Source organism: Equus przewalskii, chromosome 21 (genome assembly GCF_037783145.1).
Source record: "Equus przewalskii isolate Varuska chromosome 21, EquPr2, whole genome shotgun sequence".
NCBI classification, from domain to species: Eukaryota; Metazoa; Chordata; class Mammalia; order Perissodactyla; family Equidae; genus Equus; species Equus przewalskii.
Window position 1 is genome coordinate 6,267,976 of NC_091851.1, and position 27,036 is coordinate 6,295,011.

The window sequence follows — 27,036 nt, forward strand, 5'->3', positions numbered from 1 at the left end:
TGGGCCCATTATAAACGGCTCAGACTTGGAACAAGAAGCTTGAGAGCAGAGATCCTTCTTTTCAACCATTCCATTTTGGTACATTTATGTTTCTTCCTAACTATAAAAGTAATGCATACTTGAGACAAGTTTGAGAGTGTTTAATGCCTCCCACTGAACAGTACTTTCAGCATTCATCTGAAAGATGGAGATTCCTGTGGGGCTGCAGAGGGCCACATCTGAATCCAGTTTCCTGGGCCCACTGAGTTAGTCTAGGGGTCCAATAAAGCACTCTAAAACCTCTGGCTCATTCTGCAGCAGAGGGGGAAATCTGATGAATTTGTGCACTAGGATTTTTTCCCTAAATAATAAACCAATTATTTGAAGAAGAGCCAGAGACTAAGAGAAAAACCCTTTGAGAGCAGCAGAGTTATGAGAGAAGACTAAAGATGGCTATAAACCCTCTGACATTCCCTCCTTTGCAAGGTGGGTCTACATCCATCTCCTTTTTTTTGGCGGGGGGTGGGGGGGGAAGATTAGCCCTGAGCTAACTACTGCCAGTCCTCCTCATTTCGCTCAGGAAGCCTGGCCCTGAGCTAACATCTGTGCCCATCTTTCTCTACTTTATATGGGGGACGCCTACCACAGCATGGCATGCCAAGCAGTGCCATGTCTGCACCCAGGATCCGAACCGGCGAACCCCGGGCCGCTGAGAAGTGGAATGTGTGAACTTAACTGCTGCACCACTGGACCGGCCCCTACATCCCTCTCCTTGATTCTGGGCAGGCTGTGAGACAGCTTTGACCAGAAGCATATGGCAGAGGTGATGCTGCACCACTTTCCAGGTCTGGCATCAAGGGGCTGGCGCTTCTACTGCCTGTTTCCTGGAACACTTGCTCTTGGAATGCTCACTGTGGGAGATGCCAGCCATGATGCTAGAAATCCAACTACCATGAAACTGCCAGGCTTTGAGAAGCCCAACCAATGTAGGGGCCCTGGAGGATAAGATGAGATTAGGAGTGCAGGAAAGATACACAGAGACCATCTTAAAAGCAGATCTTGGAGAGTGACATCAGCATCACGGCAGAGTGAGATCTTCCCTTAGACTCTGTCCCCTAAGATACAATAAAAAGAACATTCATAAACCAACAGAGGATGTTCACACAACACAAAAGACGTCTGAGAGACCCACGCAGCCATACGTCTGAGTGGAAGTGCTGGACTCTTGGGAGGAAGTAGAAGGACATAAGGGGAGCTCCTCTCCCTCCCCAGCAGCAACCCAGGGCGCAGGACCACACACAGCTCTGAGAAGAGTGGGGAGGGGTGGCTATCTGTGGGAACACCTTCTCTCTCCAAGTTCCCTCACAGCCCTTGGGAAAGCCCCACACAGAGGTGGCTAAGCGATTGCAGGGATGTCTTCATCAAGCCAGCACCCAAGGAGAGCAGACAGAAAAGGCAGAGCCAGAATGTCCCTGGGATCACACAGGTGAAAGGCAGTGCCTCTCCCCCAAACCAGGGCTCCAGCTCAACTGGTCAGCCAGAGCACCCACACATACCTTAGAAAGGTGGCAGCTGTGAGCAAGTGAGCCAGAAATTGCAGATAAGCCCTGTCAGCACAGATGCCAAAGGACAGGCACAGCTGCCAGGGATCATAGCAGGCTCAGAATACACAGCTCCTGAACCCCTGAAGTGGCAGCAGCTGGACTCTGCAACCAGATACCATCATTATGCGAAGGCACAAATCCACGCCATCAAACAGTATGAAGAAATATATTAATACTCCAGACCAGAAGGAAAATGAGAAGCACCCAGAAATCAATCTTGAAGGCACAGAAATCTACAATGTAAATGACAGAGAATTCAAAATAGCCATCAAAAAAAAATACTCAGTGAGTTACAAGAAAATACAGATAGACAGTTTAATGAAATCAGAAGCAAAATTAATGAACAGAGGGAATTCTTCACAAAAGAGATTGAAACTATAAAGAAGAATCAATCAGAAGTGTTGGAGATGAAAAAAACAAGGAATGAAATGAAGAAAAATCTGGATTCCCTAAACAATACAGTTGATATTATGGAGGAGTGAATCAGCAGTCTGGAGGACAGACAGATAGAAATGCTTCAGGTGGAGGAGGAGAGAGAACTAAAACTAAAAAGAAATGAAAATATTCTCCAAGAAATATCCAACTCATTTAGGAAATGCAACATAAGGATTATAGGTATTCCAGAGGGAGAAGACAGGGACAATGGTGCAGAAAGCTTGTTTAAAGAAAGAAGAGCTGAGAACTTCCCAAACCTGGGGAAGGAGCTGTAAATGCAAGTAAGAGAAGATAACAGAACTCCTAATTATATCAATGTAAAAAGGCCTTCTTCAAGGCATACAGTAGTAAAACTGACAAAAGTCAATAACAAAGAGAAAAGGTTAAGGGCAGCAAGGCAGAAGACAATAACCTACAAAGGAACCCCTATCAGGCTTTCAGAGGATTTCTCAGCAGAAACCTTAAAGGCCAGGAGAGAGTGGAATAAGAGATTCAAAATTCTGAAAGACAAAATCTTCAGCCAAGAATACTCTATCCAGTGACTATATCCTTCATGTAGGATGGAGAAATAAAAACTTTCCCAGATAAACAAAAGCTAAGGGAGCTCATTGCCACAAGACACCCCCCACTTCAAGAAATGATCAAGGAGGTCCTCATACCTGAAAAAAAAGAAAGGGTTTACAAAGCCTTGAGCAAGAAGATAAATAGGCAGACAGAATCAGAAAACTGCAGCTCTCTAACAGAACAGGTTAGCAACCACTGAATTATAACATTAAAGACAAAAGGAAGGAAAACATCAAAAATAAATACAATCTTGTCATTTTAACCACAAACTCACAAAACAAGATGGAATAAGTTTTGACAACAATAACTTAGAAGGAGAAGAGAAAAGGGAAGGAATTGGCTTAGACTAAGGAAATAAGAGGCTATCAGAAAATGGACTATCTCATCTATGACATTTTTTATACAAACCTCATGGTAACCACTAAACAAATCATCAGAACAGAGACACAAACGACAAATACAGAGAACTGAGAAAACCATCAAAAAAAACTACCAAAATGAATTGGTAGTCCAAAATACATGGGACAAGAAACAAGGGAAACACAAAACAACTGGAAAACGAGTGAAAAAATGGTAGCATTAATCCCTCATATATCAATAATCACGCTAAATGGAAATGGATTGAACTCTCCAATCAAAAGACAAAGAGTCGCAGGATGGATTAAAAAACAAGACCCAACAATACGCTGCCTCCAGGAAACACATCTCAGCTCTAAAGACAAAGAGACTCAGAGTAAAAGGATGGAAAACAATACTCTAAACTAACAAGAAACAAAAGAAAGCAGGTGTTGCCATACTTATATCAGACAAAGTAGACTTCAAGATAAGACAGGTAAAGAGAGACAAAGAGGGACAGTATATAATGATAAAAGGGACACTCCATCAAGAAGACATAACACTTATAAATATATATACACCTAACACAGGAGCACCAAAGTACATAAAGCAACTATTAACAAACCTAAAAGGAGATATTGACAACACAATAATGGTAGGAGACCTTAACACATCACTTACACAAACAGACAGATCATCCACACAGAAAATCAACAAAGAAACAGTGGATTTAAACAAAAAACTAGACCAGATGGACTTAATAGATATATACAGAACACTCTACCCAAAACAGCAGAATACACATTCTTCTCAAGTGCACGTGGAATATTCTCAAGGATAGACCCTATGTTGGGAAACAAGGCAAACCTCAATAGATTTAAGAAGATTGAAATCTTATCAACCATCTTTTCTGACCATAATGCTATGAAACTAGAAATTAACTACAAGAAAAAAAAGCTGGAAAGTGATAAATATGTGGAGACTAAACAACATGCCACTAAACAACCAATGGGTCACTGAAGAAATTAAAAGAGAAATTAAAAAGTATCTGGAGGGCCCGGCCCAGTGGCACAGTGGTTAAATTCGCACGTTCTGCTTCAGCGGCCTGGGGTTCGCCAATTTGGATCCCAGTGGGGACATGGCACTGCTTGGCAAGCCATGCTGTGGCAGGCACCCCACATATAAAAAGTAGAGGAAGATGGGCATGGATGTTATCTCAGGGCCAGTCTTCCTCGGTAAAAAGAGGAGGATTGGCAGCAGATGTTAGCTCAGGGCTAATCTTCCTCAAAAGAAACAAAAGTATCTGGAGAACAGCAAAAAGAAAAATACACCATACCAACTCATAAGACATGCAGCAAAAGTGGTCCTAAGAGGGAAATTCATAACAACACACGCCCACCTTAACAAACAAGAAAAATGTCAAATAAGCAATCTTAAACTACACCTGACAGAATTAGAAAAAGAAGAACAAACAAAACCCAAAGTCAGCAGAAGAAGGGAAATATTAAAAATTAGAGCAGAAATAAATGAAACTGAAACAAACAAAAAAAAAACAGTAGAATGGATCAATGAAACAAAGAGCTGATCCTTTGAGAAGATAAACAAAATTGATAAACCTTTAGCCAGACTCAGTAAGAAAAAAAGAGAGAAGGCTCAAATAAAATTAGAGATGAAAGAAAAGAAATTATAACAGATATCACAGAAATAGAAAGGATTACAAAAGAATACTATGAAAAACTATATGCCAACAAACTGGACAATCTAGAAGAAATGGATAAATTCTTAGATTCACACAACCTCCCAAAACTGAATCAAGAAGAAATAGAGAATCTGACTAGACCAATCACAAGTAAAGAGATTGAAACACTAATCAAAACCCTTGCAAAAAATAAAAGTCCAGAACAAGATGGGTTCTCTGGAGAACTCTACCAAACATTCAAAGAAGATTTTTTTTTTTTAAAGATTTTATTGTTTTTTTCCTATTTCTCCCCAAAGCCCCTGGGTACATAGTTGTATATTCTTCGTTGTGGGTCCTTTCTAGTTGTGGCATGTAGGACGCTGCCTCAGCGTGGTTTGATGAGCAGTGCCATGTCCGCGCCGAGGATTCGAACAAAACACTGGGCCGCCTGCAGCAGAGCACACAAACTTAACCACTCAGCTACGGGGCCAGCCCCTCAAAGAAGATTTAATACCTATCCTTCTCAAACTATTCCAAAAAGTTGAAGAAGATGGAACACTTCCTAACACATTTTATGAGGCCAACATTACCCTGATCCCAAAGCCAGACAAAGACAAAACAAAGAAGGAAAATTACAGGCCAATATCGCTGATGAACACAGATGCAAAAATCACCAACAAAATAATGGAAAATCAAATACAGCAATACTGAAAAAAGATTATACACCATGATCGAGTGGGATTTATACAGGAATGTAGGGATGGTTCGACATCTGCAAATCAATCAATGTAACACACCTCATTAACAAAATGAAGAATAAAAGCCGCATCATCGTCTCAATAGACACAAAGGAAGCATTTGATAAGATTCAATAGCCATTAATGATAAAAACTCTCAGTAAAATGGGTATAGAAGGAAAGTACCTCAACATAATACAGGTGATATACGACAAAGCCACGGCCAACATCATACTCAACAGGGAAAAAGTGAGAGCTATCCCTCCGAGAACAGGAACAAGAAAAGGGTCCCCACTCTCACCACTCTTATTCAACATAGTACTGGAGGTTTTGGCCAGAGCAATTAGGCAAGAAAAACAAATAAAAGGAATCAAAACAGGCAATGAAGAAGCGAAATTCTTGCTGTTTGCAGATGACATGATTTTATATATAGAAAACCCTAAAGAATCCATCAGAAAACTATTAGAAATAATCAACAACTACAGAAAAGTTGCAGGGCACAAAGCTAACTTAGAAAAATCAGTGCCATTTCTATACTCTAATAACAAACTAACAGAAAGAGAAGTCAAGAATATAATCCCATTTACAATCACAACGAAAAGAATAAAATAGCTAGGAATAAACTTAACCGGGGAGGTGAAGGACTTATACAATGAAAACTATAAGACACTATTGAAAGAAAGAGATGATGACATAAAGAGATGGAAAGAGATTCCATGCATATGGATTGGAAGAATGAACATAGTTGAAATGTCCATACTACCCAAAGCAATCTACAGATTCAATGCAATCCCAGTCAGAATCCCAATGACATTCTTCACGGAAAAGAACAAAGAATCCTAAATTTCATATGGGCCAACCAAAGACCCTGAATTGCTAAAGCAATACTGAGAAAAAAGAACAAAGCTGGAGGCATCACAATCCCTGACTTTAAAATGTACTACAAAGCCATAGTGACCAAAATGGCATGGTACTGGTACAAAAACAGGCACACAGATCAATGGAACAGAACTGAAAGCCCAGAAATAAAACTGCAATCTATGGACAGCTAATCTTCGACAAAGGTACCATGAACACACAATGGAGAAAAGACAGTCTCTTCAGTAAATGGTGCTGGGAAAACTGGACAGTCACATGCATAAGAATGCAAGTAGACCATTATCTCACACCATACTCAAAAATAAACTCAAAATGGATCAAAGACTTGAAGGTAAGTCCTGAAACCATAAAACTCCTGGAAGATAATATACGTAGTACACTCTTTGACATCAAACTTAAAAGGATCTTTTCCAACACCATGTCTTCTCAGACAAGGGAAGCAAAAGGAAAAATAAACAAGTGGGACATCATCAGACCAAAAAGCTTCTGCAAGGCAAAAGAAACCAGAATCAAAACCAAAAGACAACCCACCAACTTGGAGAAAATTTTTGCAAATCATATATCCAACAAGGGGTTAATCTCCATAATATATAAGGAACTCACACAATTGAACAACAACAAGAAAAACGGCCTGATCAAAAAAGGGGCAGAGGATATGAACAGACATTTTTCCAAACAAGATATACAGATGGCCAATAAACACATGAAAAGATGTCAACATCACTTATCATCAGGGAAATGCAAATCAAAACTACACTAAGATACCACCTTACACCTGTTAAAATGGCTATAATCACTAAGACTAAATATAACAAATGTTGAAGACGGTGTGGAGAGAAGGGAACCCTCATACACTTCTGGTGGGAATGCAAACTGGTGCAGCCACTATGGAAAACAGTATGGAGATTCCTCAAAAAACTAAAACTAGAAATACCATATGACCCAGCTACCCCACTACTGGATACCTACCCAAACAACTTGAAATCAACAATCCAAAGTGACATACACATCCCTGTGTTCATTGCACACTATTCACAATAGCCAAGACATGCAAACAATCCAAGTGCCCATCGACCCATGACCGGTTAAAGAAGATGTGGTATATATACAACGGAATACTACTCGGCCATAAAAAAAGACAAATTCATCCCACTTGCCACAACATGGAAGGAATATGTTAAGTGAAATAAGCCAGACTGAGAAAGACAAACACCAGATGATTTCACTCATATGTGGAATATGAACAAACTCATAGACAAGGAAAACAGTTCAGTGGTTACCAAGGGAAAGGGGGTGGGAGTTGGGCACAGGGGGTGAAGGGGAGCACTTATGTGGTGACAGTCAAGAAATAACATACCACTGAAACCTCATATTGATGCAAACTATTACAACCTCAATAACAACAACAAAAAAAAAAGAATGAAAGTAGACCATTATCTTTTTCCCAACAAAAAAACACTACTCAAAATAGATGCAAGGCTTGAAGGTAAAACCTGAAACCATAAAATTCCTAGAAGAAAATATAGGAAGTACACTCTTTCACATAGGTCTTAGAAGGCTCTTTTCGAATACCATGTCTACTCAGGCAAGGGTAAAAACAGAAAAAATAAACAAGTGGGACTTCATCAGACTAAAGAGCTTCTGCGAGGCAAAGGAAGCCAGGAACAAAATGAAAAGACAATCCACCAACTGGGAGAAAATATTTGCAAATCATGTATCCAACATGGGGTTAATCTCCCAAATATATACAGAACTCACACAACTCAATAGCAAATAAACAAACAACCCAATCAAAAAATGGGCAAAGGATATGAACAGATATTTTTCCAAAGAAGATATACAGATGGCCAAAACGCAAATGAAAAGATGTTCAACGTCACTAATCATCAGGGAAATGCAAATCAAAACTACACTAAGGGCGCCAGCCCTGTGGCCGAGTGGTTAACTTCGTGTGCTTTGCTGTGGCAGCCCAGGGTTTCACCCATTCAGATCCTGGGTGAGGACTGGCTCCGCTCATCAGGCCATGCTGAGGTGGCGTCCCACAAAGCAGAACCAGAAGGACCTACAACCAGAATATGCAACTATGTACTGGGGGGCTTTGGGGAGAAGAAGAAAAAAAAGAAAAATTTGCAACAGATGTTAGCTCAGGTGCCAATCTTTAAAAAAAAAAACTACACTAAGATATCACCCTACATTCATTAGAATGGCTATACTCACCAAGACAAAAAAAGACAAATGTTGGAGAGGATGTAGAGAAAAGGGAACCCTCATACGCTACTGGTGGGAATGCAAACTGGTGCAGCCACTATGGAAAATAGTATGGAGAGTTCTCAAAAAATTAAAAACAGAAATGCCATATGACCCACCTATCCTACTTCTGGATATTTATCCAAAGAACATGAAATCAACAATTCAAAAAGACTTATGCACCCCTATATTCATTGCAGCATTATTCACAACAGCCAAGATGTGGAAGCAACCCAAGTGCCTGATGACTAGATAAAGAAGATGTGGTATATATACACAACAGAATAGTACTCAGCCACAAAAAAAGACAAAATCATCCCATTCACAACAACCTGGATGGACCCTGAGGATATTACGTTAAGCGAAATCAGCCAGACAGAGAAAGACACACACTGTATGATTTTACTCATACATGGAAGAAAAACTAACACATGGACAAAGAGAACAGTTTGGTCGTTACCAGAGGGGAAGAGTGTTGGGGGGTGGGTATAAGGGGTAAAGGGGCCTATTTATATGGCGACTGACAAATAATAACGTACAACTGAAATTTCACAGTGTTATAAATGCTTACGACCTCAATAAAATAAAATAAATAAATAAGTAAAGCAGATCCCTCAGCCCCCAGCCAAGACCACATGGATCAGAGACAAGTGCTCACCAAGCCCTTCCTAGATTCTTGACCCACAAATTGTGAGAAAGACACAATGGTTATTTTTAAGCCACTAAGTTTAGGGGTAGTATGTTACGCAGCAATAGATAAGGGGAGCATAAGGCAAGGTAGGCAAGTTCCTGCAAAGAGGAGATGCTCCAACAAAGCCATAGGGTCAGGGGGCCAGCAGAACCAAACTAGAGCGTGGAAGGGTATAAGGACAGATGCAAACGCAGGGGACTCCCAACACACTGCCCCCAAACAGGGCAAGAGTGCTGAAATTTCTAGTCATGTAGGTGTGGTGGGCCAGCTTGGTTTAAAGTACCCAGTCAAGGCCAAGTGGGGCAGAACAGGCCCCAATGTGCCATTCAGGGTGATTATGCCACTTGTACCTTACCTCCCAGCTGCTGAAAGACGAGACAGGTGAAAGTGACCCTTATGAATTGCACACACATCTATGACAGTCCTCTCCCCAACCCCGCCCACAGGAAGGCAGAGTACTGCTAGGACAGCCCACTCCCCTTGCCCATATTCCTATTAATCCCACCTCCCAGTGGCCCACCAATAAACAAGGCAAGGACACAGAAGAGCACTCTCAGGTAGTTCTCCCAGCAGGTATTCATCCCTCCTCCTTCCCAACAGCCCCAGACTTCCACTGTGGCTCCACAAGGTCCCCTGGACACTGACTCCACACTCCCTGAAACACGTGACCTGAGCTGAGCCATGCAGTCCATCCCACTTTGGTTCAAGGGTGGACACGTGACTCAAGTTGGTCCAATCAGTCACCTTCATGATTTCTGCTTGAAGTGCAGAGACAAAGGCTCGTTCTCTTGGGAAGGTAAATTGTGAAGACTGCAACCATCGTTGCTATCCTGCAGAAGGCCAGCCTGAGGACAAGGCTGACACACACACAGGAAAGCAGGGTTCACAGAATCCCAGAGAAGCAGTCACAGAAGTAAGGACAGAGGGAATCTCTAGCTGAAGCTGAACCTGAACTCATCACAACTCTGCATGTTTCAATCATAAAGCGATAAACCCTCTATTATTTAGGACAGTTGGGCAGGGCTGTCTGTTTCTTGCACCCAGAAGCTTTCTACCCGTTGCAGAAGCTTCAGCTACTTTTGCAGTAATCACCTGAGACCTCCCTCAATTCCAGTCAACCCCAATTCTGACCCCTTAACTTGGTGGCCCCGCAGACCCCACAGTTACTCTGCAGACTCCACACATGGAGACAATGCTCCCCACTCTGATGCTCACTGCTCCATCAGGGACCAGCTCACGCACACCCAACTTGTTTTGCTCCTGACTGCCTAAGTGCCCTAGCCAAGCACCCTTCTCCCCCAGAACAGTCTGGGATCACTCCCTTCAAGCTGCATGCTGATCTTAGGTAACTTTGCCCAGTGTCCCGAATGTTAATATTTAACCCATTTTCACCTACATAAAAATGTTGGTGGATGGGCACTCATGGGAATCTGCCATGCAGTTTATCCTCCAGGAGGGTGACTGACCACCCTGAAAATTCTGGCTCTACCCTTCATCCAAAAGTGCAGAGCAAATCATAGTAAGGCAAAACAGATCAGGGGCTGGAGATGGGGAAGGGCATGACTACAAAGGGGCGGCAAAGGGCTGACTGTGGGAGTAGTTACATAACTATGGGGATTTGCCAGAACTCACAGAACTGAAGTCTAAAGAGTGAATTTTACTGCATGCCAAAAATAAACGAATAAAGTAAACAAAAAGAGAGAAAGAAAGGAAGGAAGGAAGAAAAGAAAGCAAGTGTGCAGCCTTAGGAAATTTGCTGGGACACAGGAAGAGCCTATGAAGGGTCACACTGCAAAACACTTTCTGATACTACAGCTTGCATCTTCCCTCTCCCTTTGGGTCCCAGTTTAGACATCTCTTCCTATTTGCCCTTGCTGTGAACAAAGAGAGAAGCAGGCCAATCCACCACATGACCAAGTTATCAGATTGTCAATGTTTTTCAGTGTTTTGGTCTCTCTTCCACTCTTCCCTCCAAGTTTGTCCCTGAACCTCCTGGACCCTGTCAGGCCAGTCACACACCTGCCTAGAACTAGACAAGAATATGCATCTTTCCTGGGGACTTCGTCATGAGCCCTGCTGTTCCTCCAAGCAGAGTAGACTGCCTGATGGTCATCCTGACCCCTACCTCATCTCATACGCTTATAGGAGCACTGCGCTGAGGATATCATCGGGCCTAAACAGTACCGAGAACTGCCCTGCTGCCGGGCTGCTTCCTGGGGTGACCAGTCATCCATTTTCCCAGAACTGAGGGGTTTCTGAGAATGCAGGCTCTTCAGTGCTAAAACCAAGAGAGTCCTGGGTAACCTGACCTCTGCTCTGAGGTTCACCTGTCTTCTGCCCTGGGTCTTTACAACAAAAGGAGAAGAGGCCCTCAGAGTTTAGGGAAGAGAAGCAAGTAAGGGTGTTTCCAAAGTAAGTGACATGCTATCTATTAGTGCCAGCTTCTATGTAACCAGGAGTGAGTGTACACGCCCAAGTGGATGCATAAAGAGTAACAACCTTCCACCTGGCTACTAGTGTGATGAGTCAAGAAGGTCCAACACAGGACCACTCAAACACAGAACAGACACACACGAGCCCAACGACATGAGCCACCACTACCCCAGCACCTACCTCTGTTATTCAGCCCCAAACACTCCCTCAAGGCATACATCACACACAACTCGTAAATAAGGGAATGCGCCCATAACACAGAGGCTGCCTGGGGTCAGAGGTTGGTTTTCTTAAGCTAGGACAGCCAGAACAGTGGGAGTAAAATGATCACCTTCAGCAAAAAAGGGAAAAGCCCCCAGACTGGCAGCAGAAAGCCTTCTGACTGTATTTTATAAAGCGAAAAACAGGCACCGGCCCCATGGCCAAGTGGTTAAGTTTGCGCGCTCTGCTTTGGTGGTCTGGGGTTTCACTGGTTCGAATCCTGGGCGCGGACATGGCACCGCTCATCAGGCCATGCTGAGGTGGCATCCCACATAGCACAACTAGAAGGACCTACAACTAGAATACACAACTATGTGCTGGGGGACTTTGGGGAAAAAGGACAGGGAAAAAAAAAAAAGATTGGCAACAGATGTTAGCTCAGGTGCCAATCTAAAAAAGAAGAAAAACAAGTGCCCACTCCCTTTTGGCCCAGCCATGGATCTTCATTGGTTTTCCCATGAGCCCTGATAGTCTTAGTGGTGGTTTTGCAGAATGTGAGCTTCTTCAGAAACATGTATCTTGCTACAGCAGAAACAGCCACGCTTGTTTACTCTCTTTCCCGCTAGACTGGGAGCTCCTTTACAGCAGGAACAGCAGCTCTGCTGCTCAGCACCACATAACCAAAGCCTGGTACAAGGGCTGGCAGATAATCAGTGTCTTATCAATAGAGCAGGCACAAAAACATGACTTGAATGGAACCAATAAAATCTCCCCCAACAGAAATAGGGCTAAAATTCTAGATTAACATCACTGCTCCGAGATGAAGGACCACCTGGCGTCAGGCTGTACTGCTCCCCTCTTACTAGACCTACTCGAGATCCAACAACCCCTCCAGTGATCTCCTTAAGCACAGCAGAGAAGGCAGGAAAGTCTCAACAGATGTGACGAATTCAGAAGGATAGTGAAAAGGCCAACAAGTCAAGAGGATGTGAATTCTACAGTGAAGCGAAGATGTCAGTGAAGCTTGGCCTCTAGAGATGGCTGCTGGTCCATTCCAGGCTCTGCCACTTACATGCTGAGTGACCTTCCATGGTTACCTTGCTGCAGAATGCGGGTAATCCTACTGCCCACCTGGTAGGGTTGCTGTCAGGATTCCATGATTCTAAGAATGGAGGTGTTTACTCTTGCACAAGGCCTGGCACATCATAAGCCCTTGACAGATGTATTTTCGCATGCCTTACACTAATAATAATATTAATAGGAATAATAATAATAAAAGCATGTGAGGACCAAACCATAACTAGCTTGCCCTCCAGGGTTCCCATCCCACACGGAACCCAGGGAAACAGCTTGGGGTCCCATCACCAAGCAGACTAGGAACCCAGGTCAGTAGACTTTGCTGTCCAGCACATAAGCCACAGCTGAGTCCATGGCTAAAGGTGCATGGGTACTCGCTGAGGCAGTGAAGGAAGAAAGAGAAGGCACGAAGGAGACAACAATCTTCCCCTCGGTCTTTAACAGGTAAGAGAGGCAAAATAAATATAAATTTAAAATAAATTTTCAGTCATTAAAGAAGAAAGAAGTGAAAATAAATGTTAAATCTCATTAAACCAAAAGCCAAGACAATGAAAAATCCTGAGTGTCCATCAACACTATATATATAAGACCAACTATTATTCAGCCATAAAAAATAATGAAATCTGGTCATTTTTGACAACACCGATGGACTCTGAGGGCTTTACACTAAGTGAGATGAGTCAAAGACAAATACTCCATGATCTCACTTATATGTGGAATCTGAAAAAACCAAACTCATAGATACAGAGAACAGACTGGTGGTTGTCAGAGGTGGGGGAGGGAGGGAGTGGGAAATGGGTAAAGGTGGCCAAAAGGTACCATTTCCAGTTATAAGATAAATAAGTTCTAGGGATATAATGTACAGCATGGTGACCGAAGTTAACAATACTGTATCATATATTAAAAGTTGCTAGGAATACCATAGGACCCAGCTATCCCACTACTGGGTATCTATCCAAACAACTTGAATTCAACGATCCAAAGTGACCTATGCAACCCTATGTTCATTGCAGCACTATTCACTATAGTCAAGGCATGGAAGCAACCTAGGTGCCCAGGGACTGATGACTGGATAAAGAAGATGTGGTGTATATATACCATGGAATACTACTCAGCCATAAAAAAAGACAAATTGATCCCATTTGCAACAGCATGGATGGACCTGGAGGGTATTATGTTAAGCAAAATAAGCCAGACTGAGAAAGTCAAACACCGGATGATTTCACTCATATGTGGAATATAAACAAACACATGCACAAAGAGAACAGCTCAGTGGTTACCAGAGGAAGGGGGGTGGGAGGTAGGCACAGGGGGTGAAGGGGAGCACTTATGTGGTGACAGAGAAGAAATAACGTACAACTGAAATTTCACAATGACGTAAACTATTATGAACTCAATAAAAAAAAGTTGCTAGCAGAGCAGGTCTTCAAAGCTCTCATCACAAGACAAAAAATGTAACTATGTAAGGTGACAGATGTTAACTGAACTTACTGTGGTGATCACTTCATAATACATGCATATAGCAAATCATCATGTTATACAACTAAAACTAAAAGGGCATTACATATCAATTATATTTCAATAAAACTGGGGAGAAATTTAAATTTTTTAATCTAATTAAAGTACTTTAAGTCTTAAAGTTGCTATAGCGGCCCTGAAAATCCTCAAATAAGGAAAATGTATTTAGCAGTTTGTTTGTGTTCCAACATCCCTTCAGCTCACATAGGGCTTTCCATTTTAGAGCTGGAAGCCAAATTCTCAAAATTAACCAAAAGACAGCAAACGTATAAATCATGCTCTACGCATTTGCCACTGAAGACCGTAGAAGAGATAAAAGGCTGAAAGAGTGAGTAATGCACTGTTGATAGCACTGTAGTGCCTCCAAAAGTCCAAAGGATTTGGAAATAAATTTTGATTAAAACTCCTTGCATTATTCATGTCTATTTACCATCACAATGATCAGATGTATCATATCCCATGAGCTTAAATTCTGATCCATTATAAAATTATATTGTTTACAGTACATTGCTTCAGGCACTTCATATAATTACCTGGATAAAATACACATCATTTCAAAAAGTAAAAGGTGTTTCTAGGAACACAAAGCACCTGAAAATACACAAAACACTCCTCTTTAAGGACTTAGATGAAAACTGTTTTGTTTTCACTCGAGCATTCCTTAACACCCATCAATGTTCTCCCACTTAAAGTGCCTTCACTTATGCTTTTATGATATTCTTTGTGCTCATCCTTTCAAGGGACCTCAAAGCATTCTAAAATACGTCTGAGATTACTCAGAAATGGGATGATTCTACAAACATCAAGCAGAGAAGACAATGCTGGCAGCATTTAATCCTCGGCTCGGTAAAGAAAAATAATTATTCAGAGGACTTGACTTAATTACTAATTCTGGGAAGAAACATGTTTGCAGCAAAGCCACATCGGAGAATCCCAGTGGCCACAGGTGGGAGAAAGTACTGGAGACATCCATGACCAGACTTGTGAATGGAGTTCTAAACTTGGATTTTTCCAGAAGAGGCAAATATATTCTGCTCTACCAGGACCCACGTAAAAGTGGGATTGGATGTAAGGTAGGAGTGTCCTGATCACACACAATCTATGTGTCCTTATGGCAAATGGAGACTTTATATAAGTCAAAGGAGAATTAAAATAAAAGGAAATGGCAAAGGGGTAGGAATATCGCTCGTCTAAACATGAGCGAATCTGATGAGCTGATAATCCTCAACATGGGGCTCTGCTAAGAGCTTCGAGCTCATGGAATAACTTTTATTGCTTATTGTTGAAAATAGGTCCAATAAAAAACGGATCTGGATTTGTTCAATCCAGAGAGAGAACATTAAAGTATAGGAAAGACTACAGAGTTAACTATTAACAACTATTAGATGTCTACAAAAGGGTATGATGGCAGCAAAAGAAACTGCAGTTAGATATTGAAAGAGACATTCTACCTAGAAAGGTCTGATCCTGAGGTGCATTACCAAAGGAGGCTAAATTTGTTGTCCAATAACTTGAAGAAATGGGCAGAACATGATGGTATCAAATGCAATTTAACCCCAGAAACATGAAAACAGACTAGAAATGAATGGTTCTCTCAAAAAGATTCATAATTTCAGATTTATAATTCTCCCACAAACCCAGACCACTATTCTGAGCCATTTTTCAGATTTAATATTGGTTGGTCAAAGTAGGTTGGCATTCCTGACAATAACAGTTAAGCCAAGACCTAAACCCATACTGTCCAATATGACAGCCATTAGCCACACAGCTACTGGGCACGTGAAGTGTGGCTGGTCCAATCTGAGAAGTGCTGTCAGTATAAACTACACACCAGATTTAGAAGAAAAAGTACAAGAAAAAGAACGTAAAATATCTCATTCATAACTTTTTATGGTGATTACATGGTGAAATCATAATATTTGGGATATACTGGGCTAAATAAAATATACTTGTAAAATCAATTTCACTTGTTTCTTCTTACCTTTTTTAATATGGCTACTTGAAATTTACATGTGGCTCATATTTGTGGCTTGCATTGTATTTCTCTCAGACAGGGTAAGCGACCAAAATAAAACACCACTATATCAGACACACTTGTGTGTTGCTAAACACTTTCAAATGTGAACAGAAGAATGAAGAAGGAAGAAAGGTAACAGAGGCATTCAGAGGACACGTACAACAGCAGCAGTAGCAGCAGCCTTTATGCTGTTTTAAGTAAGTAATAAACATAAACAACAGGAGGCCCGGCCCCGTAGCCAAGTGGTTAAGTTTGTGCGCTCCGCTTCGGCGGCCCAGGGTTTCGCCGGTTCGAATCCTGGGCGCGGTCATGGCACCACTCGTCAGGCCATGTTGAGGCAGTGTCCCACATGTCACAACTAGAGGGACACACAACTAAAATATACAACTATGTACTGGGGGGATTTGAGGAGAAAAAGAAAAAAAAAAACATAAACAACAAACTTTCTGGAAAAGGCCATGTTGCAATTGCAGATTGTCTTCTCCCCCTGCCTGGAAGCGTCCTGGAAACTCCCCTCCCAGCAAGCTCCCTCTCCTGCCTACCTTTGATGAGCTCCGGCCTGTAAGTCTTGCGCAGCTGCTCCAGGAAGCTGTTATAGAAGCCCTCTGCCTGCTCCGTGGGCATCGCCAAGTGGAAGTCGGGCTTGTTCCCCTTGAGGACGCACTGGAGGGTAAACTGGCTGATGCACAGCACCTCATACTGCTTGTCCATCACACTCTTTGACCAGTGTTTCCCACTTTCATCCTCAAACACACGCAGGTTTAAAATCTTCCGGACCCTAAGGGGAAATACAGCAGTGAGAGCCACCTGAAGAATCACAAGCCCCCCAGCACACTCCATCCCCCAAACTGTCACCAGCACCCTGCCAAATAAGAACATAATATTGTCTCCATCGCTTATAGGAGGTGTGACCATAGGCAAGTTACTTATCTACTCTATGCCTCAGTTTCCTCATCTGTAATATGGGGTAATAACAGTCCTACCTCACAGGGTTGTTTGGAGATTTCCTTTTTTTGCCAGTCCCTCCAATTCACAGCAGCTGCTGGTGGGGAGTGGCGCTAAGAGGACAGCCACCCATTATCTGCTCCTTCAAATTGGAGGATATGTCAAAACAAGGGTCCAATTCTAATTTTTTATAGAAGCATTCCATCTTTAGCCTGGGATAAATGACACCCCATTTTTCCACCCTTTCTTGGAGCTACTCAAAATGAACAATTCAGCAAATATCCTGGAGAAAACTCATGGTTATTGCAATTATGCAAAAAGATCTGAGGAAAGACACCTTGACAACTAAGTCACATGTTCCTTAAGCCCTAGAGGAGCTTTCTCTATAAGTGTGGATGACAAAGGACAGCCACCATGGCAAGGAAGAGGACCAAGTAACATTTAAGAGATCAGATTTGAGAAGCATAGCAAAGAACTCCCTGCACAAAAGTTGAAATTCCACCATTTGAAAGCTGCCTTTGAAGACATGTTCAAGGGCTCTACAAATACTAAGTCCCTGACACTTTATATGGGTACCCTCTGTGGTGGCACTATTCATCACCCCCTCTCCACAGCAGAGGTCTGCCCTATGTACGTCTAGTAGGTCATATGAGCCATAAAGAGACTGAGACCTAGGCTCCCAGCTTTTGACCATGACACCACCCTACTGACTCTTGAGTATCCAGGCGACAGCTATTAAAATACCAACATCCCTGAAGTGGTACTGAACTGTCCTTATCAGTCATCAACACCTTAGCAGGAATTAGGTTGCAAGTGTGATTTTCAACCTAATACAAACGGGACAATTGAGGGGGTTATCCCCAAGCTCCAGGGACCAAGGGGCAGAATAAATGGACCCAAGCATCTGAAGTAAATGTGCCAAGCGGTGCTGGGGAGAGAATGAACATGGGTGTAGCTGCCGCTGATGCAGGAAGGGTTAACAATCACTGGAAAAGGCTTGCCAACAAACTGTGACCCAGAGGTGAGAAGGCCGGTCAGCCAATGACGGGTAAGACCTCCAGGGGGAGGCAACCTAAGACACGCATGGTCACCTGGGGGCATAGATGGAGACACGATATCGATACCGGGAGCAGGAGGGGCCGTTGCCTAGGAGACCTTGCCTGCTCGGAGATAAAAATATACAAGCACAGCAATAACATGATAATATCAAAACAGAGGCAAGGAAGGGCTCCTTGAGAAATCACTAAGAATTCTTGGCATTCGCTAATTACTTCACCCAGAACACCTGTGTATGTTTAACAGATGTAAGCTATGTATACATTGAAACGCTGGTTATAATAAACTCAGAGTGGCCATCAGCCCTCTCCCCATCTATCCTGATGTGTACATTGGATTGCGACACCGACAATGGGGAGTGGGGAAGCTGCCCATACTAAGAGACCCAGCCAGACAACAGCAGTGACAAACTCCTCTATCTTAACAAAAAGAGCACTGGCTTCCAGGTCAGCTAGCTGAGATTCTAACTCGGGTTTGAGCTTTTTGCTTAGTGTGTATGCGTGACCTTGAGCAAGTAATTTAACCACCCTGAGCTCCAGATCCTATATGTACATGAACAAGTGGGTAGTTTTAAAATGCATAAATAGTGGCCAGACAATACTGCTCAAATTAAAAAACAGAAATCATTCATAAGAAAAGAGGCTCAGTTTCTGCAGTAAGAATGCTTTGCAAATGTAGCAGCAAATAGGGATGGGGACTGAATTGTACCCCCACTCTGCTGCAGACTTAGTGGGTGACGTTTGACAACTACTCTTCCTCGGTCTCCTCATCTGAAACACAGAGATAACCATACTACATCGAATGGGACACGGATAAAAGTGACAGGGGCTTACTTTTTAGGAGCAAAATATTATGGAAGTTTCTAGCATACATATTTCTGTAGATATAACCATCACTTATCCTATTCATAAAGCAAACTCAGAAATCCGCATCTTACATGTGTTCCAGTTCCTTCTGTGTATCTTCCAGAGAAATACCCAGCAAGACACAGATGCCCCGTCCAATGGCACTTATCTGCTCTCCTCCAACTAGAAAGGAAACAGAAGGGAAACAAGACTCTGAACCAAACAGGTGCCATGAAGCACTTTCAAGTAACTATAGGAATGTTTAAACATCACATATACTTCTCATAACTTCTTTGGCAAAGTCAGTAGGTATTGAAAAAGGAAAGGAGTTACATAAATGCAGTTAGACAACCATAATTCATGTCCATTCTGATGTTATATCTGGAATGAATGAGTTGTGAAGTGAACAACCATTAAGCAAGATTTTAGGGCCATGTTTTCATCTGTCCTACCTTGGGCAAGACACCTGAAACTTTCTATGATGGAGTGTGCCCATCTGTAAAAACAGAACAGAGATTTCCTCCCCAGGGAATCTGGCTCAGTTACGTTAATTCTCAGAAAGGAGATAGCTGCTTTTCTTGGAAATCAGCAGTGTGGTAACACAATACACAGGTGGCACAAAATGGAAAACATTTATGTCATAAAAACAAAGAGGTGACTTTTTTTTACTTACTGCAGAGAAGACAAATATATTATACAAAAAAACCACATGTATACATTAAGCTTCAAGTCAGCAAACTTCTATCATTTCCCAGTTTAGTACTAAAGTTACAGTCTGAGCAAATGATCTCCAAATCTTTATGAATCATGCACCTCATCTATTTTTTAAAAAAAAGCCTCTGAACACAGACTCCTATTGCAAACATTTGTGTATGTATTTGCAGTCAAATGTATGCTCTGCTCCTGTTAGACAGTATCTCGGTGCCAGCACAGTACTTAGGCCAAGAGGCATCATTATGATGGTGAACCTAAACTCATATTTCAAATGTTGATCTTCATCACTTTCAATTTTTTTGGTCAACTTTTTGCCAAATCTCATTAGATTACTGGTGTTTTGTTACTTTATCATGTACTGATCTAATGTTCCAATCAGGAGAAAGATCAACTCTGCCATCTTCTTGTTGTTTGCTTCCGCTGGATAATAATATCTAAATATCCTAAATATACCTGACAAGGCAAAATAGGCTGGACCACAGTGCAATACTCCGTAAGCTAGGGAAAAAGTGAGACTCCCCCCTCTTCCGTCAGGTGTCTGACAAGGGACCACCTGACATTCAGACCCAAGAGGAGCACCAACATCAACCCATTCCTGAAATACCAGGAAAGCCTAATTTCTCTTATTTTTATGTTAAAAACACATAAATATTTTAATATTTTCTTGTGCTGCCTTTGTTATAACCGACTATGAGTGATTTACTGTCCTTTTGAGACACTGACTCAAACAGAAATAATCCGTTTTGACACAACTAGTAAACAATCGGAGTTCGCATGGCTTTAGACAAAGTCTTTGGCTCTATCTGTTCTTTAAAGAAATCAATATTATTTTCTTACAATGTCAATATATTGCCTAAATGTTCCCCAAAGTATGTTTTAAAACCTTAAAAAATAATGATTATTTAGCTATATCCACCATTAAAGTAATGCATATACGTTATAGAAAATTTGGAAAATGCAGGAAACAGGAAGGAAAAAAGAACACCCAGGGACAAGCACTCTCATAGTTTAATGATTTCCTTTTGCTATTTCTCTATTCATAGATTTTACTTCATATATGTTTTCAACTACTGTAATAATATTGTATATAAATTTTTCTGTCTCATCGTTTCTTTTAACTTTGCATAAGGATTTTTCCATGTTCTAAGCTTTTCCTAAACATCTTCTAATAGTTGCATCCCATCATGTGGAATAATTGCATTCCATCCAAAGGACTGACTAGCCATCCCATCTAGCTGGATACATGGCTTGTTTCAAAATTTTCATTCAATAAATAACACTGTGATGAAAATCTTTGTACACTAAAGCTTTTTTTTTTTAATACATTTTACTTTTCAGAGCAGTTTTAGGTTCACAGGAAAACTGAGCAGAAGGTACAGAGATTTCCCGTATACCCTCTGCCCCCCCACACGCACAGCCTCCCCCATTATCAACATCCCCCACCACAGGGGTACACCTGTTACAACTGATGAGCCTACACTCAGAGTCCAGAGTTTGCATTAGGGTTCCCTCTTGGTGGTGTACATCCACGGGTTCGGACCAATGTGTAATCACGCGCATCCACCACTACGGTATCGTACAGAGTAGTTTCACCACCCGAAGAATCCTCTGTGCTCTGCCTATTCAGCCCTCTAAAGCTTTTCCTATAATTAGGATTATCTTCTCAGAGTAGAGTCTCAAAAGTAGAATCACTATTTGAAGTGATTCAAATCACTATTTGAAGATTTTCAGCATTTCTATATTGTATTAGTGTCTTAATAAGAAACAAATTATGCCCCAGAGTCTATACATGATGGTTGGTTCTCTTATTTTGGAGCAGTTTTCTCCCTCCTCCAGGGACAAGCAGAAGAATTAGGAAGTTCAAAGAGATCTTTTATTATAGACAAATTTCTATAATTTCCAAGGGAAAGGATTTCCAAGGAAAAAACCTGAGAATCACCATTTTAGACGACAGATCACAGGGCTGGAAAAGCCCTGAGATGTTTGGTCAACTTCTCCAAGTAGGAGTGGCATCACTCGACCTCTTCTTCTTCGAGAATTCACAACCTCCCAAATTAATGCATCAAACACAACCATTTTCGCTCCTCTTCCCAACGTTCTGTGATTCTGTTCAGAATTTAGCTGCTGAAGCTGAGCGATGGGACATGGAGGTCACTGTACTACTCCATCTGTGTAACCAAATGATTATGTTTGAAATGTTCCATAATAAAGCTTTCAAAATCAGATTATCACAATAACCATAATAAGGCATCAAAATGTGCCTGAGCAATCTCATAAAATGAATCTGCCACATAATAAGATGTGACTCCTAATATTCTACTCTGTCCCAACCATAAAATAGGAAGTGACGTTTTAGAATCCCTGAAATAAAATGCCATTCGCACAGTCACACTTCAGTGAAGCCAGCCACATTTTAAAGGAATCAGAAAATCTTTCTGTCACAATTCAACTAGAAGGCCTGGCTAACTCGAAGGTCCCTCCAGCACTGAGAGAGAATTCCATTTTATTAACACCCAAATTATTAACACCTTCCCACAATTAACACTCATCTGTTTTTTTTTGAGGAAGATTAGCCCTGAGCTAACTGCTGCCAATCCTCCTCTTTTTGCTGAGGAAGACTGGCCCTGAACTAACATCGTGCCCATCTTCCTCTACTTTATATGTGGGATGCCTACCACAGCATGGTTTGCCAAGCAGTGCCATGTCAGCAGCCGGGAACCGAACCGGCGAACCAGGCCGCCAAAGCAGAACGTGCGAACTTAACCGCTGCCCACCGGGCAGCCCAACATTCATCTTTTTTAATACACAGGTTGGTCGGTTGGTTTTTAACTAAAAGCATGCAATTTCAATAGTAAACTAAAATCACTCAAACACCATTCAGCAAATCTCACAGACTATATGTTTTCAATATTCCATATCAGCAGGATGGAGAGTTCAGGAGAAAGAAAATCAAAACTTAAATTCTCAAAAGTTTACTCACTGTTGATGATGACCACATAGAGCAGACTACTAGATTATTCTCAAAAAAGCAAAAAACCTTTTCATCTATGAATTTTCCCAGTTCTAGTGAATTTAAATATTAAGTGAAATGCTAAAAATCTTTGTTTTAAAATTCTATAAATCCCAGCGCTATTCTAGTCTCTATTACTCCAGGACCATATCCAAAACCAGTTATCAGAACACCTCAGAAATCACCGAAAAGTAGAATCTCAGATCTAAATATACGGTTTTGCTGGGTTTGGTTGTTTCTTTAGGGGATTTGGTTGTTTCTTTAGGGGATTTTGTTTTTAGATTTATACTTTTGTGGACAGAAAGAACACATATTTGGTGTAGACTGGCTTGAAGCAAAGGATTTCTGGAATTACCTGAACTAAAACAATATTATAATTCTGCCAATAAAAATAGAAAAGACTACAAGACAATCTAAAGTTTGTCATTGAAATGTTTTTTTAACATCTTTATTATCTTGGTTTGAGTTTTTAAAACGACTACATTATCTACATTAATCATCTAGACCCCTGATGTCCAAACCAGGCTGGAGTGACGAAGTGTTGACTAATCGTTGGGTGGCTAGGTCCACAAGAAATTGGTGAAGAGAGATATCTGATCTTGAATTCTTTAGATTCTGACCCCATCCTGCAAGGTTCGGCGTGAGGAAGAGGGGTGTGCCGGGGCTGGGGACGTCCTGCATCTAGTCTGGGCGCTGGTCACGTGGGTGGACACAACTGTCAGAACTCATCCAAATGAACCACTCTTCACATCTGTACATTTCATTGGACGTCAATCTCCATAAAAATTGGGACATGCAGAAAATGGGCAAAAATGGGAAATTTAAAACAGAACGTTGGAAAGGGGGAGTTCTTGCTCCGGAAATGCTCCCTACATGTTGCTCGTGCAACATTCCAGGGAAGAACGGGCCACGGGGATGCTCGGAGGTTCTGCCACCCTGTACTCTGGACAGAACAAATGACGATAATCATAGTAAGACGCGTTTATGAGGAACCCAAAGCGGAGATCCTAAAACCGGGACGCGCGGGGTTGGCCAGGCACGTGGACGGCGCGCTCCGGCCTCGGCGGCGCCCCGAGCCGGCCGTGGACTCGGGGCTGCGGGGGCCGAACTCGCGCAGGAGCCGCCGCGGCCGGAGCGGCCGCGGGACGGCGTGGGGGTACCTCCCGGGCGGCCGGGGACCGCCTAGCGCGGGGTCAGGGGCGGCTCCTCCCGGGCCCGGCCCCGCCCGACTGACCTGTGACGCTGGCCCGGGTGACGCGCTGCACCACGGCCTTCATGGCGGCGGCTGGGGCGAGCTGGGCGGCGCCGGGCTCCTTCCGGCTCGCGACACCGCGGGCGGCTCTGCGGCCGGCGCCCTCTGCGGGTGACACCAGGAAGCGCGCCCGGCGTCCCGTCGGCCCTGGTCCGCGGCGGCCCGCCCACGTCGGCCACGCCCACTCACAGGGTGGCCCCGCCCACGTGGGTCAAGCCCCCCCTGCGGCCTCGCCGTAACCCCGCCCGCCCATGATAGGCCCCGCCCCCACCCTTGGTCCCACCCACAGCCGGGACCCGCCCGAACTCTGGGATCCAGCGACCCCCGGCCCAGCCCCCAATCCGTGCCCAGATCCCCAGTTTGGGTGCTGGTTTTTTCCACATGCCCGGTTTCAGTCAGTCATCCTTAAATTCCAGCCTTGTCCTGAATCCTATTCCTGTGTTCCCCTTCCTTTTTTCCACTCCTCTGGGGACAGATCCTCCCAAATTCTTCCTCCATCTTCTTGCCTCAATGGCTTCTCAGAAACCCCATGGAACAGGATCTGCTGCATAAAATAGCCGTTTAAGTATAAATTTGACTTAGCCATGTCATGGTAATATAGAGATATATGATTCTGTAAGTCTGATTCCTCCTCTATTAGAAATACTGAGTTCCCCTCGTGGCGTTGTTGGGAGATTGAAATGAATAGACTATGTAAAAGTGCTTAGAAAGCTGCAAAGGACTGTGCCAATTTTACCCTAACAAATTATCATCACTGATAAAAATAAGTCCCTCTAGGTGTGTCTTCTTCCTAAAGTCCTCTAATAGCATTGGTGGGTGTAGAGTAATGGGGTTCAGGACACGCTACCCCAAAATATGGCACCTTGGCATCTTGAATATTTTAAGCTGAAGGAGATTGAGAAAACAGCAGAAGCAGGAAAGTCACTGTGACATTCTCCCCTGAAACAGGCCATCAAACCGTCACGTGAGAGGAGCCCTCCCACACCTGGCGGAAAGGAGCGTCCTTGTCTCCGAGGACAGAGGGACCCGAGAAGAATCCGGACAAACAGGCCTTGCTGTCTGCCCGCTTTACTACCCTTCCCTCCCGCTCCTTGACCTGCCACCTTCCTCCACGACTGTCCTCACTTCACCAAACCCAGCAGGAAAGTACACGGCTCTGTTTCTTCGGGTCGTCATTTCCTTAGGAAGGCTTCTGTGTCATGTAAAACTTAAATAAATGTGTACGGCTTTTCTCCCGTTAATCTGTCTTTGTCAGGTTAATTTTCAGACCCAGTCAGGGACCTTAAGTGAGTCATGAGCCGAGGAAAACTTTTTCCTCCCCTATAAGAGAAAGCATTCAAGTGGAGAACAAGGGACAATTATTGGCCAGAAAAGACTGCAAACTAGTATGCTTGAACGTTAAATACCGGATATTAAATTATGTTAATGAAGTGGCCAAAGTTAACATCACCAGTAATGAGACAAACGAACATCGTATGCTTCGGATATTGTGCTGATGGGGAATGGTGTCAGTTTTGTGATATTTCTGCTAAAAATGTATAACCTCAATCCAATCATGAAGGAACATCAGATAAACCTAAACTGAGGAACTTTCTACAAAATAGCTCGTCAGGGTTCCTCAAAAATGTCAAGGAAAAGAAAGTCTGGGGAACTGATCCAGATAAAATGAGGCTGTTAAAGAAATAGGAAAACTAAATGTGATGCATGAACCTGGGTTGTATCCTGGCCAGAAAATAAGATAAGGAAAAAAGTTTATTATTAGGACAATTGGTAAAATTTGAAGTTTTTTTACATTAAATCACCACATCTCAAACATTTTGATCTCAGGACCTCTTTACTTTCTTAAAAATTATTAAACACTCAAATAGCTTTTGTTTATATTGGTTATATATAAAAGTATTTACTGTATTACAAATTACAACTAAGAAAAATTGTTAAACATTGATTTATTAAAACATTTAAAAGTAGCAATAAAAAAATCCATTCTATATTAGCATTAGAGCAATGAGGTCTTTATGCACCACGGAGCCTCTGGAATGCTCCATTGTACACTCCTGAAAGAATAAGAATGAGAAAGGCAAATATTGTGTTTACATTATTATAAAAATAGTTGGAAATCATAGGTCCTCTACAGGGGATCCCAGAGAACCATTTGAGAACTACTGGATTTGATAGCAAGATCAAATCAATATTGATTTCCTGATTTTTATGTAACAGAACATCTTTGTTTTTAGAAAATACACACTGAAGTATTTAGGGGTAAAGGGACATGACATCTGCGCTTTTCTCTCAAGTGGTTTGGAGAAAAATAGTAGGTACAGAGAAAATAAAGACAGTGATAAAGCAAATAAGGTAAAATGCTCACAACAGGGAGATTAGGTGAAAGGCACTTATTTTTTGTAAGTTTGAAATTATTTCAAAATAAAAAGTTTTAAAAATATGCCAAAACACCAGTGTTCTTTTTTAAATTTATCAAACTCAAAAAGGTCAACATCAGGAGACAAACATGTCTAGCAACTCCTCTTCCTGTGGCCTCCTCCCCTTTGCCCACGCTCTCCCTCGACTCCTACATTGCCATTCTCTCCTGGACTCCCTCCTTCCACCTGCTCATCTCCTTTGATGCCACTTCTGAGCCTGAGGATTCTTCAGGGCTCAGTCACGGACCCTTGCTCTCTAGATTTACTCTCCATTCTCTTTTTGAATTCCACCTTCATGCTGTTGATGCTCACATTTTCATCTCCACTCCAGACATCTCTGAGCCTGTGCTTCCAAATGCCTTCTTGACATCTCTATTTCCATGAATCATAGATGTCACACA

General features: G+C 42.4%; 1 protein-coding gene and 1 long non-coding RNA gene across 4 annotated transcripts in view; one reads left to right on the forward strand and one right to left on the reverse strand.

The window, feature by feature from the left end:
• Positions 1-24,406, reverse strand: part of DTD1 (D-aminoacyl-tRNA deacylase 1) — a 178,844-nt gene extending 154,438 nt beyond the window's left edge. For 2 of the 3 annotated variants that reach the window (XR_011530926.1, XR_011530927.1), the window contains exons 1-3: positions 24,201-24,401; positions 19,335-19,425; positions 16,939-17,174 (exon numbers count right to left, since the gene is read on the reverse strand). Coding sequence is in view for 1 of the 3 variants with exons in the window: in XM_070588763.1 (XP_070444864.1) it covers positions 16,939-17,174; positions 19,335-19,425; positions 24,201-24,243 (370 nt within the window). In the remaining 2 variants the exon portion in view is untranslated. Of the gene's footprint in view, positions 1-16,938; positions 17,175-19,334; positions 19,426-24,200 lie in introns of all 3 variants that reach the window. The other variant, XM_070588763.1, reaches the window with a different exon arrangement.
• On the forward strand, positions 23,806-25,459 carry LOC139078130 (uncharacterized). Its single transcript, XR_011530928.1, has 2 exons — positions 23,806-23,937; positions 25,167-25,459. It is a non-coding gene; the product is annotated as an uncharacterized lncRNA (long non-coding RNA).
• Positions 25,460-27,036: the final 1,577 nt, after the last annotated feature.